General features: G+C 43.7%; 1 protein-coding gene across 19 annotated transcripts in view; it reads right to left on the reverse strand.

The window, feature by feature from the left end:
• Positions 1–8,618, reverse strand: part of ABCC4 (ATP binding cassette subfamily C member 4) — a 275,943-nt gene extending 267,325 nt beyond the window's left edge. For 17 of the 19 annotated variants that reach the window (XR_004958001.1, XR_004957999.1, XR_004957998.1 and 14 more), the window contains exon 1: positions 8,424–8,618. Coding sequence is in view for 12 of the 19 variants with exons in the window: in XM_036249556.1 (XP_036105449.1) it covers positions 8,424–8,497 (74 nt within the window). In the remaining 7 variants the exon portion in view is untranslated. Of the gene's footprint in view, positions 1–5,647; positions 5,667–8,423 lie in introns of those variants that run through there. The other 2 variants (XM_036249559.1, XM_036249558.1) reach the window with 2 other exon arrangements.
• Positions 8,619–14,308: the final 5,690 nt, after the last annotated feature.

Raw genomic sequence — 14,308 nt, forward strand, 5'->3', positions numbered from 1 at the left:
AGCATGTTTAAAAATTCAGATTTCAGGATGCCACCTCCTCCCCCCAACCCCAACCTCAAGAGATGATGATCCTATGTGTAAGGAATGAGACTCAGAAATTTACATATTTAACCTATCTGGGAAATGGACCATAGCTAAATAACAAGAGGAAGGTGGCACAGCTTTCTTTTCGTATGTATTTATTGCTTACTATCTGCCAGGCACTACTCTAAATGTCTTACCAGTGGTTCACTCACTGCTCTCAACAACCCTTTAAGGTGGGTACTATGATTATTCCCATTTTACAGGTGAGGAAACTTGCCCAGCGTCAGGTAAGTAAGGAGATCTCAGATTATACCCAGGCAATCAAGCTTCAGATGCTCCACTATACCCAACATGGATTCGGGCTCAGTGTGGTAGAAATGTACCCATGGCAATGAGCTGGGAAAGCGACATGGGCATCAGCTGCTCTCTCACATTTACTCCCACAACCCTGGTAACCCAGAGAGGCAGCTGCTTTGTGTCAGTCAGCATCCCAATCCTGATGGCCCTGAAAAGACAGAATAGTTACAAGATCTGCCTCACCCCATGAGAAAAGTCCAATTGTGTGAGAAAGGATGGGCGATGAGGCTTGGAAAGCAAATTCTGCAGGACCCTGAATGCCATGCTGAAGGATTACCCTTGAGAGCAGCAAGAAGTTTTTCAGCAGGAGGATAGCACAGACTTTTAAGAGAAAAATTGACAGCAGTAAGACCCACTGGAAGGAAGGGAAGCCAAGAGTGTAAGCAAAGGCAGGAGGGGGTGAACACAAGCCCCAGGAAAGTAGGCATCTTTATGTGTTTCCTTCCTTGTGGATCCCACATATTTGCATTCAGGAAACCTTTGCTGAATAAATGAATGAGAGACTCACTCCAAGGGCATGTTTAAAGTTGAATCGACAGGATCTGACATCAGCAAAAGAAGGTGAAAAAGAACTGACAGGTTCACATCTTAAGAACTGGGTGAGTGGTAATGCCAAAAGCCCACATGGCAATTTAGGAGGCAGCATAACGAAGCGCAGGAAAACATGCTTCAGATGCATGCATATGTAAAGAGCATATTCATTCACTAACACGACTGAAATGTCTGCTGGATAAAGTCAGCATATTCACTTTCTTATTCAGTCAACTAGCATTTACCTGTCAGAGCTGGAGCCAAGCAGACTCAGGAGCCTGAGAACACGGCTGATTTCCATGTGTACTAAGGATGTGCATGGAATCCCAGCTAGACCCTGCGACCTCCTAGGTATGAAGCTCAACCTCCTAGGTATGAGGCTGTGATTATCAGCATTGTTATCTAAATAGATTCATCTCTGAGGACTAACGCAAGTGCCCTAAGTAACTTAAAACACAGATCCCCACATCCCACCCAGACCTACCAGAATTATCTGGGGGCAGGGAGGGAGACAGGTCTACATCTGCTTTTTATTTTTTAATTTTTCTTTATTGATTTTAGAGAGAGAGATATAAAGACATTGATGAGAGAGAATATCAACTGGCCGCCTCCTGCATGCCCCCCACTGGGGATTGGGCCCACAACCCGGGCATGTGCCTTGACCAGGAATCGAACCAGCAACCTCTTGGTGTATGAGTCGACGGTCAACCACGGAGCCACACCAGCCAGGCTACATCTGCATTTTAACTGCATATCACAGCATATCAGATAATACTGCTGAAGTAGGTAAACATGGGTTTTAATATTTTAAGAAAATACTAAGCTTATCCTCTGCTGACACCCATTTTCAGTTATTTCTATGTATGTACATAATATAGGCATACCCAGAGATATTGTGGGTTCAGTTCCCAACCACTCTGATAATGTGAGCCATAATTTTTTGCTGGCGGAGGGACTTGCCTTCAATTGATTAAAAAAAAAAATACAACATCTGTGAATCACAATAAAGGGAAGCATTTACCTGTACAGATAAAGAGAGCTTAAAAGGACTAATCTGTAAATGGATCTAACACTTACTTACCTTCCTATCTTCAGACATCCCCTGGCCAGACCAGGCTTAACTCTGAACTGGGTGAGTTGCACTTACTATCACCTCCAGGCTACCAATTTTAAGACTCACAGATCACTTGCATGTAGCCACACAGAATTTGCAGGGCTGAAGATAAGACCTGAGTCCATCCTGTTCCAAAGCCCAGACTTTCCCACTGCCACTACTGGCATCTACCTGTAAGCTATTCATCAATACAAAAGCATAAAATACCTGCAGGGACTTAGAGCTCACACAAGGAGGAAACGCACAGAAGCATCCTCATGATAAGAGGGACAGGGTTCCCAGGACCCACTGAAAAGTGACAGGTGATACAGGATGAAGGCTCAGGCTGTACAAGGAGCCCCTTTGCTCCACACTTCTGCGACCTCCTAGGTATATGTGGGAGACTTTTTGCATCGCGTCAATTTTGTTATAATCTGCTCTGCCATCCCCTGCCCCAAGGCAGGATATCTCTGCATTCTGCATTTCTTTAAGAAACCATTTACTCAACAAGCCAGTCTTTGCTGACCTTTTGTTCCTTTTGTAGTATTTCCTAGAATTGCTTCGGGCAAGCTTGGTGCTTGGCAAAAGGTGCTTCTTGCCCTATATATTGTGTGAATTACCCCCGAATAAACGAGACTTGATCAGAACCCTGTCTTGTCTCCATTTCTCGTGTCTCTTGTCCCTCCTCATCCTCACTCCCCCTCTAGAGTCCTCGTTGCTCGACCTGCGGGACGGGTCAGGTATGAAGTTTGACCTAGGAATAGGTGTCCCCTAGGAGACACCAAAGAGAAAGAAGAGTCCCCTAGAGGGGTCAGAAAGGCAAATTGACACATCTGAATGGACACTAGTTAACACCCCTGAGGCTTACCAGATGCAGGACTACAAGGATAAAGACCAAAAAACATCAAGAATAAACTATAGAAGATAAATTTACAAAATGTGTTACATTGTTTATTCCACCACAGGGACTTAGTAGTAAATGTTAATACACCTGTGGGGTGTTCCACATCTTGCTTGGGTGAGAGTTACTGTATAAAATTGCCAAAACTCATAAAATTTAATCTTATGAAAGGGGAACAGGCTGAGGCCAGAGAAAGAACCCTGGAAAGCTCCCCCAGCCTCCATCTACGTTTGTATTTAAAACTGTTAATAAAGAACAACAAGGAGATTCACATAAAAGGTATTCTGAACATGACGCAAAAGTCCTAGTTTGAAATGAACATTTCTATGCATTCACACTCAGGGCTGACAAACCAAGCTCTCTAAGCCATCCTAGCATTCAGCCATTTGCATTTCACCTCTTGTCATCAGTGTTCTGGGAGAAGTGTCTCCAGAGAGCGTGTCTCCACGCCAGTGGCAGACTCCACAGCAGCATTCGCTTTTCTGAGCTGGCGTCAGGGGAGGGAAGGTTTAACCACTCTTTCGTGGGCCAAAGGCATCTGGCCCCTACTCTCCTAAACCCCGTCTCTGGGAACAGATCCTACACTGCTACCCCCAACCTTCTGACCTCTGGGATAAGGGTGGGCAGAGGAATACAGAGCACAGAGCACAGCACACAGACACACAGACACACACACACACACACACACACACTGCCCAGTAGAGGAGAGGGATGTCACCAGGGAGAGCCTCAGGGGAATGGGCAATCTAGTGCCCAGCTAGGCACAATTCACAAGCTTTGCCACTTATTTTCAGGAACGGGGAAGAGGAAGAATTATTCAATAAACGATGGTGGGAAAAGGGGCTATTTTGGGGGGAAAAAAAATAAGGCCTATCTTATATCAAATAGTAAAAGAAATTCCAGGTGCCTTCATTGTTAGAAATGAAACAAGAAATCTAAAATGCTTATGGAGATTTAGGTGGCGCTGGGATTTTAAGAAGAACATTACAAAAGCTCAGTATAATGAATGATATATAAATTTTAAAACTTCTGAACTAAATTAAAAGACAAAAATCTGGGAAAATATTATAAGCCCTATTACAAGTTATTTCAAAAATATAAGTTCCTCACAGGAAAATAATCTATTAATATACAATTGAAAGAAATAAAAATAAATGGTCAACAGACATTATAAAACGTTCCATCACTATAACTCGAATAAATTCAAATTAAAACTAGTATTATTTTTATCCAGAGTCATGGAAGTAGGGAACAGACGGACAAACCTCACAGGGAAAGGGGTGGGGGTCAGAAAGAGATAAACCAAAGAACACATATGCATATATGCACAACCAACGGTCATAGACGAGAATGAGGGGGTAGGGAGGAGGGTGTCAATAGGAGAAAAAGGAGAGATATCTGTAATAAAAATAAATACACAAATAAATTTTTTTAAGCAGTATTATTTTTAACCTGCCTACTAAGAAAAAATTTTTAATTGGATTTATTGGGGTGACGCTGGTTAATAAAATTATATAGGTTTCAGGTGTACAATTCTATAATACATCATCTGTATATTGTATTGTGTGTTCACTACCTCAGGTCAAGTCTCCTCCCATCACCATGTATCCCCAATACCCTCTTCTGCCTCCCCCACTCCTCTTTCCCTCTGGTAATCACTATGCGGTTGTCTGTAACTATGAGGTGCTTAGTTTGGTTTGGGGAGAGTTTTTTTGCTTAATCTCTTCAGCTTTTCACCCGGCCCTACAACCCTGTCAGTCTGTTCTCTGAATCTAGAAAAAAAAATTTTTCATTCAAGTATTCAAAATTGACAAACCGCTATTAAGAGGTCAACCCCTGTTGGAAAACAATTTGGCCTTTCACAAGTTACTCAACCTCTAGAAATACGGAAAAATGAAAGACACATGAAAATATATGGACATAGATATACATTACATCATAATACACAGAAACAAACTGTGTTCAACAAAAGTGAAAGACGGCTGTCATCAAATTGCATGTTTGGAAGATTAATGCCATAAAAAAATGTTAAGCATAGGAAATTAAGGGATCAGGATCAAAAGTAGTTTTACAGAAAAGATGTGTGTATACACATGGGTGTGCATAAAGAGGTTTAGAGAGAAGACTAAGAGACCACCAAAACACCAGCAGGAGTGCTTGGCTAACAGAAATAAATCACCTTTATCCCTTTCTTCTTTTCCTAGAGCTTTAAATTTCTTACAGAAATAGAAAACAATATATACATTCTTTTCAAAAATCCACCACAATTACCAATAGCCAATAATTACGGCATTCTCAGACCCCAAGTCAACAATGTGCTATGAAAACACCAAAATCCTGGTCAGGTCATCCATATAAAAGTCGGTGAGCTAGTCACTGGCATCTTTAAGATAAGTAGCTAGCAGTTCACAAGTTTAGGAAGCAGATGAAATCTGAGAAGTTGAAAACGTGGTTGTTCTCCACAAGGTGGGCCTTGTCTCCAGGAGGCACTTCCTCAGAGCTGGGCTCATTTCGGCGTTCACGCCTGCAGCCAGAGGGGTACACCAGAAAAGCACTAACATGCCTCAGACTTTAAAATTCCTCAAACTGCAGACGGTAAATAAATACAGGATGGCAACTGTGGTGAACAATTGACTTCCCAAAGACTTGCCCCTTTTTTTAAACTAAAACACTGTACTGGAAGGACAACGCGGGGAGTGGCTTAAAGCAGAGAGCCAGTCTTAAATTTCCATGAGAGTTACCTGGGGTGCTGGTTTAAACACCACCCGCTAGAGTTTCTGATTTTCCAAAACTGATGTGGAATGGATGCTGGAGAACTTGCATCTCTAACAAGCTCCCTGGTGACACAGATGATGCAGCTGTGGGTGCCATACTTTGAGAACAGTTGTCCTGGCCTAAAAGCATGGTAATAGATGTTTCCTGTGGACCATCTCCAACAGCAAGAACTTTAAGAAACTCGAGCCTACAGGAACAAAGGTGAGTTTAGAATTGCCTTCTCCATGCATTTATGAACAAGTGTCCCAATAGAAGCAGCTCAGTACAGCGCTTAGTAACACAGGCTAGGATACCAGACTGCCTGGTTTGGGATGCTGCTCCACCACTTACTAGCTGCGTGACACTAGGCAACTCACTCAACCTCTCTCTGCTTCAGTGCCTTCGGGAATGAAACAGAAATAATTGCTCCTTCCCCTCCAGCTGGGAAACCAGAAACGGATGCCTACCCAAGTCATTAAAGAGAAGTCCCCACCTTTCCATTTCCATGTACAAACGTTTCCTAAATCCACAAATAGGAAGTGCTTCCAGAGTGCCTTGTCAGGTCCAAAGTTAAGATGTTTGCCTACTTCATTATAATTTACAGTAACCACAGACATATTCCTTCTTCCTGCTTTCATTAAAAGAAGGGCCACCAAACAGCCAAGAGATATTTCCACACATAGTGAATATACCACAATCAAAACAATTGTGTTACTGAATAGTATAAAGCTAGGAAAATTCAAGGACAAGCGAAATAGGAAAACTAAGATAGTTAAACAACAGATTGCAGTCACCTAGTAAATCCTGTCTTCCCAAAATCAAGTACACAAGAATACAATGGTTCGCACTTCTCCCGAGCCAGAGGGTAAATAGCTTAAATTACACTCCTTAAAGAGACAGATAGCTGAAATCCAATTAGTGCCATTTGCCAACCACACCCAAAGACAGATTAAGAGAATCAATCTTATCTTTGTGTATCAACATAAAGCTAATGAATATTTTCTTGATCCTTCCTTAACACCTCTCCTAAATGCACAGCCCTTAAAAAACCCCTGAAAACAAAAAAGACGCAGGGGCACACCAGTGCCTCCCCTCTTCCCTTCTTCCCCCACAGACATGCATCTTCTAAGTCCCAAGGGTCCCTGGAGACTTACAACCAGTGGAGCAATTGGCAATGGCAGCTCATCCTGGGCTATCCTTGAACCTTTCTCTAAGGCTCCCTTTTGTCCTGACTTCCCAATGAGCCAAAGCAGTCCAGCCTAGGCTTTCCGGTTGCTTCTTCTATCCTCTTCCTAGTTTCACTGTCCTAAGTGTGTTTTTGCTGCGGTCAGTAAATTCTTGCTTGCTTTTCCACACTTTGTCTTTTTTTTTTTTTTATCCTCACTCGAGGACATTTTTCCATTTTTTGTTCAGATAGAGCGGGAGGGAGAGAGAGGAAGAGAGAGAGAGAGAGAGAGAAACATCGATGTGAAGGGACACATTGAGTGGCTGCCACCCGCACGACCAACCAGGGCCGGGGACAAACTGCAACCGAGGTACGTGCCCTTAGCGGGAACCGAACCCGGGTCTCTCTGTACCGCAGGCCGACGCTCTAACCACTGAGCCAAACCGGCCAGGGCCACTTTGTCTTTTGATTGAAATCCTTCCTTCAGGACAACTGAGGTCTCGTTGTCTCACCAGTAACAAGTGTAGAAGGATCCCCTTGGAATCCCTTAGGTTGTCCCATTAGAAAAATAAAATAAAAAGGAAGTATCAGAAAATATGAAAAAGATGAAAGGAGAGTTAGGGTAGAAAAACAAAAGATCTAACAATCAACCAAGTGTGATTAAAGTCCAAAAGTTCATAGTCCCAGCCACTAGATGGAAAATTTAAGAACTTCACCTCCATGAGCCGTTTTTTCACCTGTGTGTTTCCTCCCAGCTCAGAGACCCTCCAGTAGTTTTAGGACCAAAGGACTCTCCCGCAGAACCACCTGCATCAAGACCCTGGATTGCTTCTCTAAAGGCTAGAGAGCCCTATAAGACCTATCCTCAGAGTGGTCTTCAAGGGCAGTAGTGGAAATATTTGCAATACGAAAGAGGCTGGTCAAAGACCTACTCCAGTCATGGCTATGTTTGTCCCAGGCAAAAGCAAACCGTATTCAAATGTCTCCATTCATTAAATAAATAGTAAAATGTTTTCTATCCACAAGAAACTTGCCACAACCAGGTACTAGGGCACAGTGAGAAACACACACTAAGAGAGGGAGAGAGCGCGGCTCGATGAAGTTGGAACTGGGCTGTCACATAAGAAATATCGGAAGAGGTAGGGACACTATTGGGAGATGGCAATGGTCCAGGGCGCTAATTAGACTTTGGTTGAAATTAGATCGAGGAAGCTATTCAGAAGCTAATTGCTTAGAAAGAAAGAAAAGGGTGCAGCTTTTTGGTTCAGATCTGCAAATCCCTGAGCCACAGGGCGGCGGATGGGGAAGGTCTAGTTGGTTCTCCCGCAGGGGCAAGCTCGATTCTCCTCCTCCTCCTCCCAGGTTCTGGAGACAGCGGCCGCACTACCTCGTCTCCGGGTCCCCCTCGAGGGCCCGCTGCCCCCGCCCCTTCCCCACGCGCCGGGGCGCCGGCGGGAACCACACGGCCGGCGTGGGGCGGCTCCAACCTCAGCAAGAAGCGCCAGCGGAAAGCGCTCCCACGCCCAGACCCCGGTCCCCCACCCCAAACACGCCGGCGCGTGCGGCCGCGGGTGTCACAGCGCGGCGGGGGCGCTCACCAGAAGAATAAGCGCGAGCAGAGGTTGGCGTCCTGCAGCGGGTTGGGCTTCACCTCCGGGTACACCGGCAACATCTTGCCAGGCGGGCAGCCGAGCGCGGCAGTGGCGCTGCCCAGATGGTGGTGTCGTTCCCGAGGCTCGTGGACACGCGGGCGGGGATGCTGGAGCTCCGGCCGCCACGCCGGTCCGCTAGGCTGGAGCTACAGGACCACCCGCTTCCGGGAGCGGAGCGCCGACGTCCCGCCCCGTCCCCGCCTCCGCCGCCGGGGCCGCGCCGCCGCCGCCCCGCCCCCGCCTGGAGCTGGGGCTGGAGCTGGAGCTGGAGCCGCGAGCAGACGGGTCCGCGCGAGGAGTGGGAGGCTGGGCCGACCCGGCCGCGAGCCACGCACAGGTGCGGGGCGAGGCCGCCGGCTCTGCTGGCTGGAGCCCGGCGGGCACCCAGGGCCCGGCGCCGCGGCACCCACGTGCTCACACCTGGCCGCGAACTTTACTGGAGTTCGAGCTCGGGCCAAGACACCGACCCGGAGCGGGGAGGGGAGGTGCCAGCTCTGCCTGTCCCTGCTGCTCAGAAACGCCCCCGGAGCTGAGGCTTTCAGAGGACCGGGAGAAACTGCCAAATGGCCTGAGCCGCCGCCTTCCGGGCTCGTTGCCCTCGTCAGGACCAAACAAGGGTGCTGTGGGAGGTCCTCCAACCTGAGGGCGAACATTTGACCTCCACAACAGCAGGGTTGAGCACAGATTATCTTTGTAGAGCCGCAACACCTAAAGAAAAGTAACAAAGTTAGAAGAACTCAAGAATTTGGAAGATGAAAGCATGCTGGCTTGGGGGGGGGGGGCAGGCAGGCTTTTCGCATCTCACCTGTTGCATTATACGACCTCTGTGAGCTTTTTGCTGCCCTCTTAGACTGGGGAAGGAATATTGGGGGAGAGAGAGACTACATTATTATTTCTTTCATCATGCTCTCAGAACCTAGCGGAATAACAGTAGCAAATGGAACATGTTTCAGAGCATCGGTTATGCGCATTTTGGGGTACCTTACCTCACTTTTAACTGTGATAATGCCCCAGTCAAGAAGGTATTATCCCTGTATTACCGATGAGAAAGGTGAGCCTCAAGGACAAAACTTATCCAAGTCTTAGAGTCAGTAAATGATGAAACCCGATTGAGACTCAACTCTGAGGCCAGCATTGGCTGTCTCACTGGTGGATGGTCATTGTGCATGAAAAGTGCCTAGAATCAGCTGGTTGAATGCTTGTAGGACTGAATAAACAAAATCTTGGACTCCCACTCATAAGTCTTAAGTTATTTTGTGTTCTCAGCAGCTTCTTTTTCCTTCAACCCTAAATGAAAGATCAAAAGATACAAGTTCACGATGCTTACAGGATTATTATTCTTTGATAATTACCCGTGTGTTGGCTAAAATGGTTTCAGTTATTCAAGATGAATAAGTTCTACAGAACTGATTTACAGCAATGTAACTATAGTTAACAATAGTGTGCATTTGAAATTTGCTAAGAGCAAATTTTGAATGTACTCAACATAAAAAAAAGAAAACAATTAAGATGTTAAGTGATGGATATGTTGACTGGCTTGGCTGTGAATATTTCACAATGTATATGTGTAGTGAGTCATGAGGTTGTACATTTTAAATATATACAATTTTTAATTATCAGTTATACCTCAATAAAACTGAAGGGGAAAAAATGGCTTTTAAAGAAAGCCTGACTGCATTTAAACATTTTTGGTAAGTCAAACATATAAAAATGGCAACTTGTTGGTAATTTTTAAATGATGGGTAATAGAATTTATTATACTATTTTCTTTATTGATTTTAAAGGAAGGGAGAGGGAGAGAGAGATAGAAACATGGATGAGAGAGAACATCAATTGGCTGCCTCCTGCATGCCCCTGACTGGGGATTTGGTCCACAACCTGGATATGTGTTCTGACCGGGAATCAAACTGGTGACCTCGGTGCATGGGTCGACCACTGAGCCATACCAGCCAGGCTCTTTTTTTTTTTTTTTCTTCCAGTTTTTATTGTTGACATTATAACAGATGTCCTGCATTTCCCCTGCCTTTGCCCTGATCCACTGAGACCCCACCCTTCCCTCCTTCTGGCCCTAATCCTATTGTTGTCAGTGGCCATGGGCTATGCATATATGTTCTTTGGCTATTCTCTTCACCTTCTTTCATCCCACCCACCTCCCCTATTATACTGTTTTCTTGATACTTCATGTATGTTTGAGAATTTCTATTACAAAAAGGAAGATGATTAGGACTGAATATTGTAAGAAAACTATGATTATTCAATTACCTATCTTTACATGTTAGCTCTTTCTCAGATAATGCAATCTATTAACCTAAATAATCAGCCCTCCCCTGATTTTAAGTTCTCTTTGAACCTCCCTAAATGTTCTATCCCTGTAAATGCTCAGATACCAGTTTTACTTCAAAGATGAAGAATTTGTTAACTAAAGTTAGAAGTACAGTGACTTCCCTTGTCAGACGGCCCCAGACCACTCCCTCAACTGTTCAAAGTTTTACAGAGAACCAGTGTTGAATGATGGTGGAGCTAGGGAACCAGGGATCTAGACTTTTCACATATTGCCTAATCTTTCTGAACCTATTTTTCTCAAGTCCAAAATGAGAATCAGAATTCCTCACTCTTCCTACTTCCTATGGGGTTGTGAGCCTTACAATTTATTAGTGCACTTTTAAAATCTAAGGCAACTGCTCAGCCGGTGTGGCTCAGTGATTGAGCATCAATCCATGTACCAAGAAGTCCCCACTTCAATTCCCAGTCAGGGCACATGCCCAGGTTGTGAGCCAAATCCCCAGTAGAGGGCATGCAGGAGGCGGCCAATCTGTGTTCTCTCTCATTGATGTTTCCATCCCTCTCCCTTCCTCTCTCTTTAAAATCAATAAAGGGAAAAAAAAATTTTTTTAACTTAAGGCAACATACAAATAAAAGGGTAGGGGCTTTTTTCATTCATTCAACAAATGTTTAGTGAATGTCTTCTGGGTGCATGACCTCTAGGCTAAGCACAGAACTTGCGAAGTTTACTTGCACTTGTTTACTGACTTTAAGTAGCTCAATACTATAACTAAAAAGACAGTAACTAAGAGAGGATATGAAGAAATTGGAACCCTCATATATTGCTGGTGGTGATGTGAAATGAGACAGCAGCAAAGTTACCATATAACCCAGCAATTCTATTCCTAGGCATCTACCCAAGATAAATGAAAACATATCCACACAAAAACGTATATATGTCAGTAGCATTATTAATAAAAGCTAAAAAGTGAGGAAGGGGTGGGAACCAAGTATTCATCAACTGATGATTGGATAAGATGTGATATTACTTACAATGGAATATTATTTGACATTTTATAAAAAGGAATAAAATCCTAATGCATGCTATAACATAGATGAACATTGGAAATATTATGCCAAGTGAACGAAGCCAGTCATTGACTCTAGTATGGATGACTAGAAAACGTCTAGAGAGAGATCCAGTCTTCTTGTACTTGACAATTCATTCCCAAACAAACCTCAGGGACACATGATACAAACCTGTGCCTTTGCAAAGTATAAATTACTACATGACTATAAGACCCCTCTCAAATAGCCAGAGCATCAAGTGTTTAATCTACAGTAGGAATAAAAGCTACTAATTCAGTTGTTAGCTCTAAATGGTTCAGCTAAGACAGTGCTGGTCCTCAAGCATTTTCTGCCAAGACAAGTAGCATTCACAATTTAAACATACTCCAGTTCATATCCTTAGTTCCAAATATGGTGATGATTGTTCTGTCATTCCACCTTCTAGTAATAGTCTTCACCTCTGTCACCTCAGGATGAGCACCCAACTTAAATCTGCCAATCATAATGTGCCACGGCTGTGTCCAAAGGCATTGAACCAGAGATATGCTTATGCCCTACCCAGGCTGACTGACTTTCTTCCTTGAGAATTTTTTTTTTTCTGGAGCTAGAAAGAGAAAACCTCATGTTCTTTTCGAATCAGAAGTTATAAGGTTATGACCTATAACTGCTAGTACCCATGTCACCCATGTACATGGAGAGGCCTGAAAGAATGAAGCAGGTACCCACAGGAAAGTCACACAATCAGCATTTATTTATTGAACACCTATGGTGTGCCAAAAACTGTTCCAGGAGGAGGTAGGGATACAGAAGTGAACAAGATAAGTAGTATAGAGGAGAGTCTTGGTGGCATCAAGTCTCTGGGGTTCCTGAAGCTAATAGTATCTCTGCTTGGATTGTGTGACCTGCTGTAGCTGAAGCTATCACTTTCCAGTTCATATCCTCTGAGCAACACGCCAGGTCTAGGGTAGCTTATTGCTTTTCTGTAACTCTGCTTAGGGGCCTTTTTCTGGCTGTGGGAGCACATTAGGCCAATATGCAAGGCAAGCCAAAACTCTGTTAACAATTCTCTCTCCAAGTGTTACCCAACAGAATGGGGCACAACTGCCTAAGCAGTACTTGCTTGCTCATACACCCTTTATTGCCTTCCTTCCTTTCTCTGTCTTATCCTCCACTCCTCACGAGTGTTTTCCTGAGATCACCTCCAAAATAAATTACCTCTACCCAAATTCTTGTCTCAAGGTCTGCTGCTGTGGGAACCCAAACTAAGATACCTACCAGAAACATTCTCCCAATTACAGAAAAATAGTAGCCATAGAAGTAGCAATAATCATTGCTACTTCTTGCACCCATAAAAGTCCTAACATTCTGTAAACCCTTGGTTGTCCAATACAATAGGACTATATACATGAGAATTTTGAGAACTTGAAATGCATGTGGTCCCAGCTGAGATATGCTATAAGGTGGTAAAATTCACAATGGATTTCAAAGACAATACAAAAATTTCTTAATGTCTCAAATGATTTTTTACATTGATTGCATGTTGAAATGATAGTATTTGAGACACATTGGTTTAAAAATATCTTGCTAATATTTATTTCAATTTTACTTGTTCCTTTTTACTTTTTGATTGGCTATCACAAAATTTTAAATTGCAGATTAGCTCACTTTATATTTCTGTGGACAACACTACTGTAACCACTGGATAAGCTCTAACACCACTAATTTCTCTCCCACTCAAGAAAGCAAATGAATAAGGTTCATGTTATTATACAAAGAACTGTGAATGTGCTCTGATTTGTGAAAAGAAGTCACCCTCAGGCTTCAGAACTTTATTATTAATAATGAATTACTTGTGCTACTTCCCATTTAGACATCAGTCATATTTGTGTTATTATACTATCATAAGAGTCACTAGTGTGAAAAATTAAGGAAAACTGCTGACAAAGCCCATTAGGCTCAATATATTTTATTTTGTCATTTTTTAAGATATGATAATAGCCCTGGCTGGTTTGGCTCAGTGGTAGAGCATCGACCAGTGGACCAATGAGTCGTGGGTTTGATTCAGGCCAAGAGCATGTATCTCAGTTGCAGTTAGTCTCCAGCCCTGGTCAGGTCATAGGGGAGGCAACCAGTTGATGTGTCCCTCTTACATCGATGTTTCTCTCCCTCCTTTTCTCTCCCTCTCTCTATCTGAAGATAAATAGAAAAACATCACAGAAAGATATCCTTGAGTGAGGATTTAAAAATATATATATATGGTAAGAGCCCGGCTGGTGTGGCTCGGTGGATTGAGCATTGTCCCATGGACTAAGAGGTTCCAGTTCGATTCCTGATCAGGGCACATGCCTGGGTTGTGGGCTCGATCCCTGATAGGGGGCGTGCAAGAGGCAGCCAATCAATGTTTCTCTCTCACATGGATGTTTCTGTCTTTCTCTCCCTTCCTCTCTCTCTAATAAATCAAGTAAAAATAATATTTAAAAAAGATATGATAATATGGTGGA

This window comes from Molossus molossus, unplaced genomic scaffold (genome assembly GCF_014108415.1).
Source record: "Molossus molossus isolate mMolMol1 unplaced genomic scaffold, mMolMol1.p scaffold_m16_p_9, whole genome shotgun sequence".
NCBI classification, from domain to species: Eukaryota; Metazoa; Chordata; class Mammalia; order Chiroptera; family Molossidae; genus Molossus; species Molossus molossus.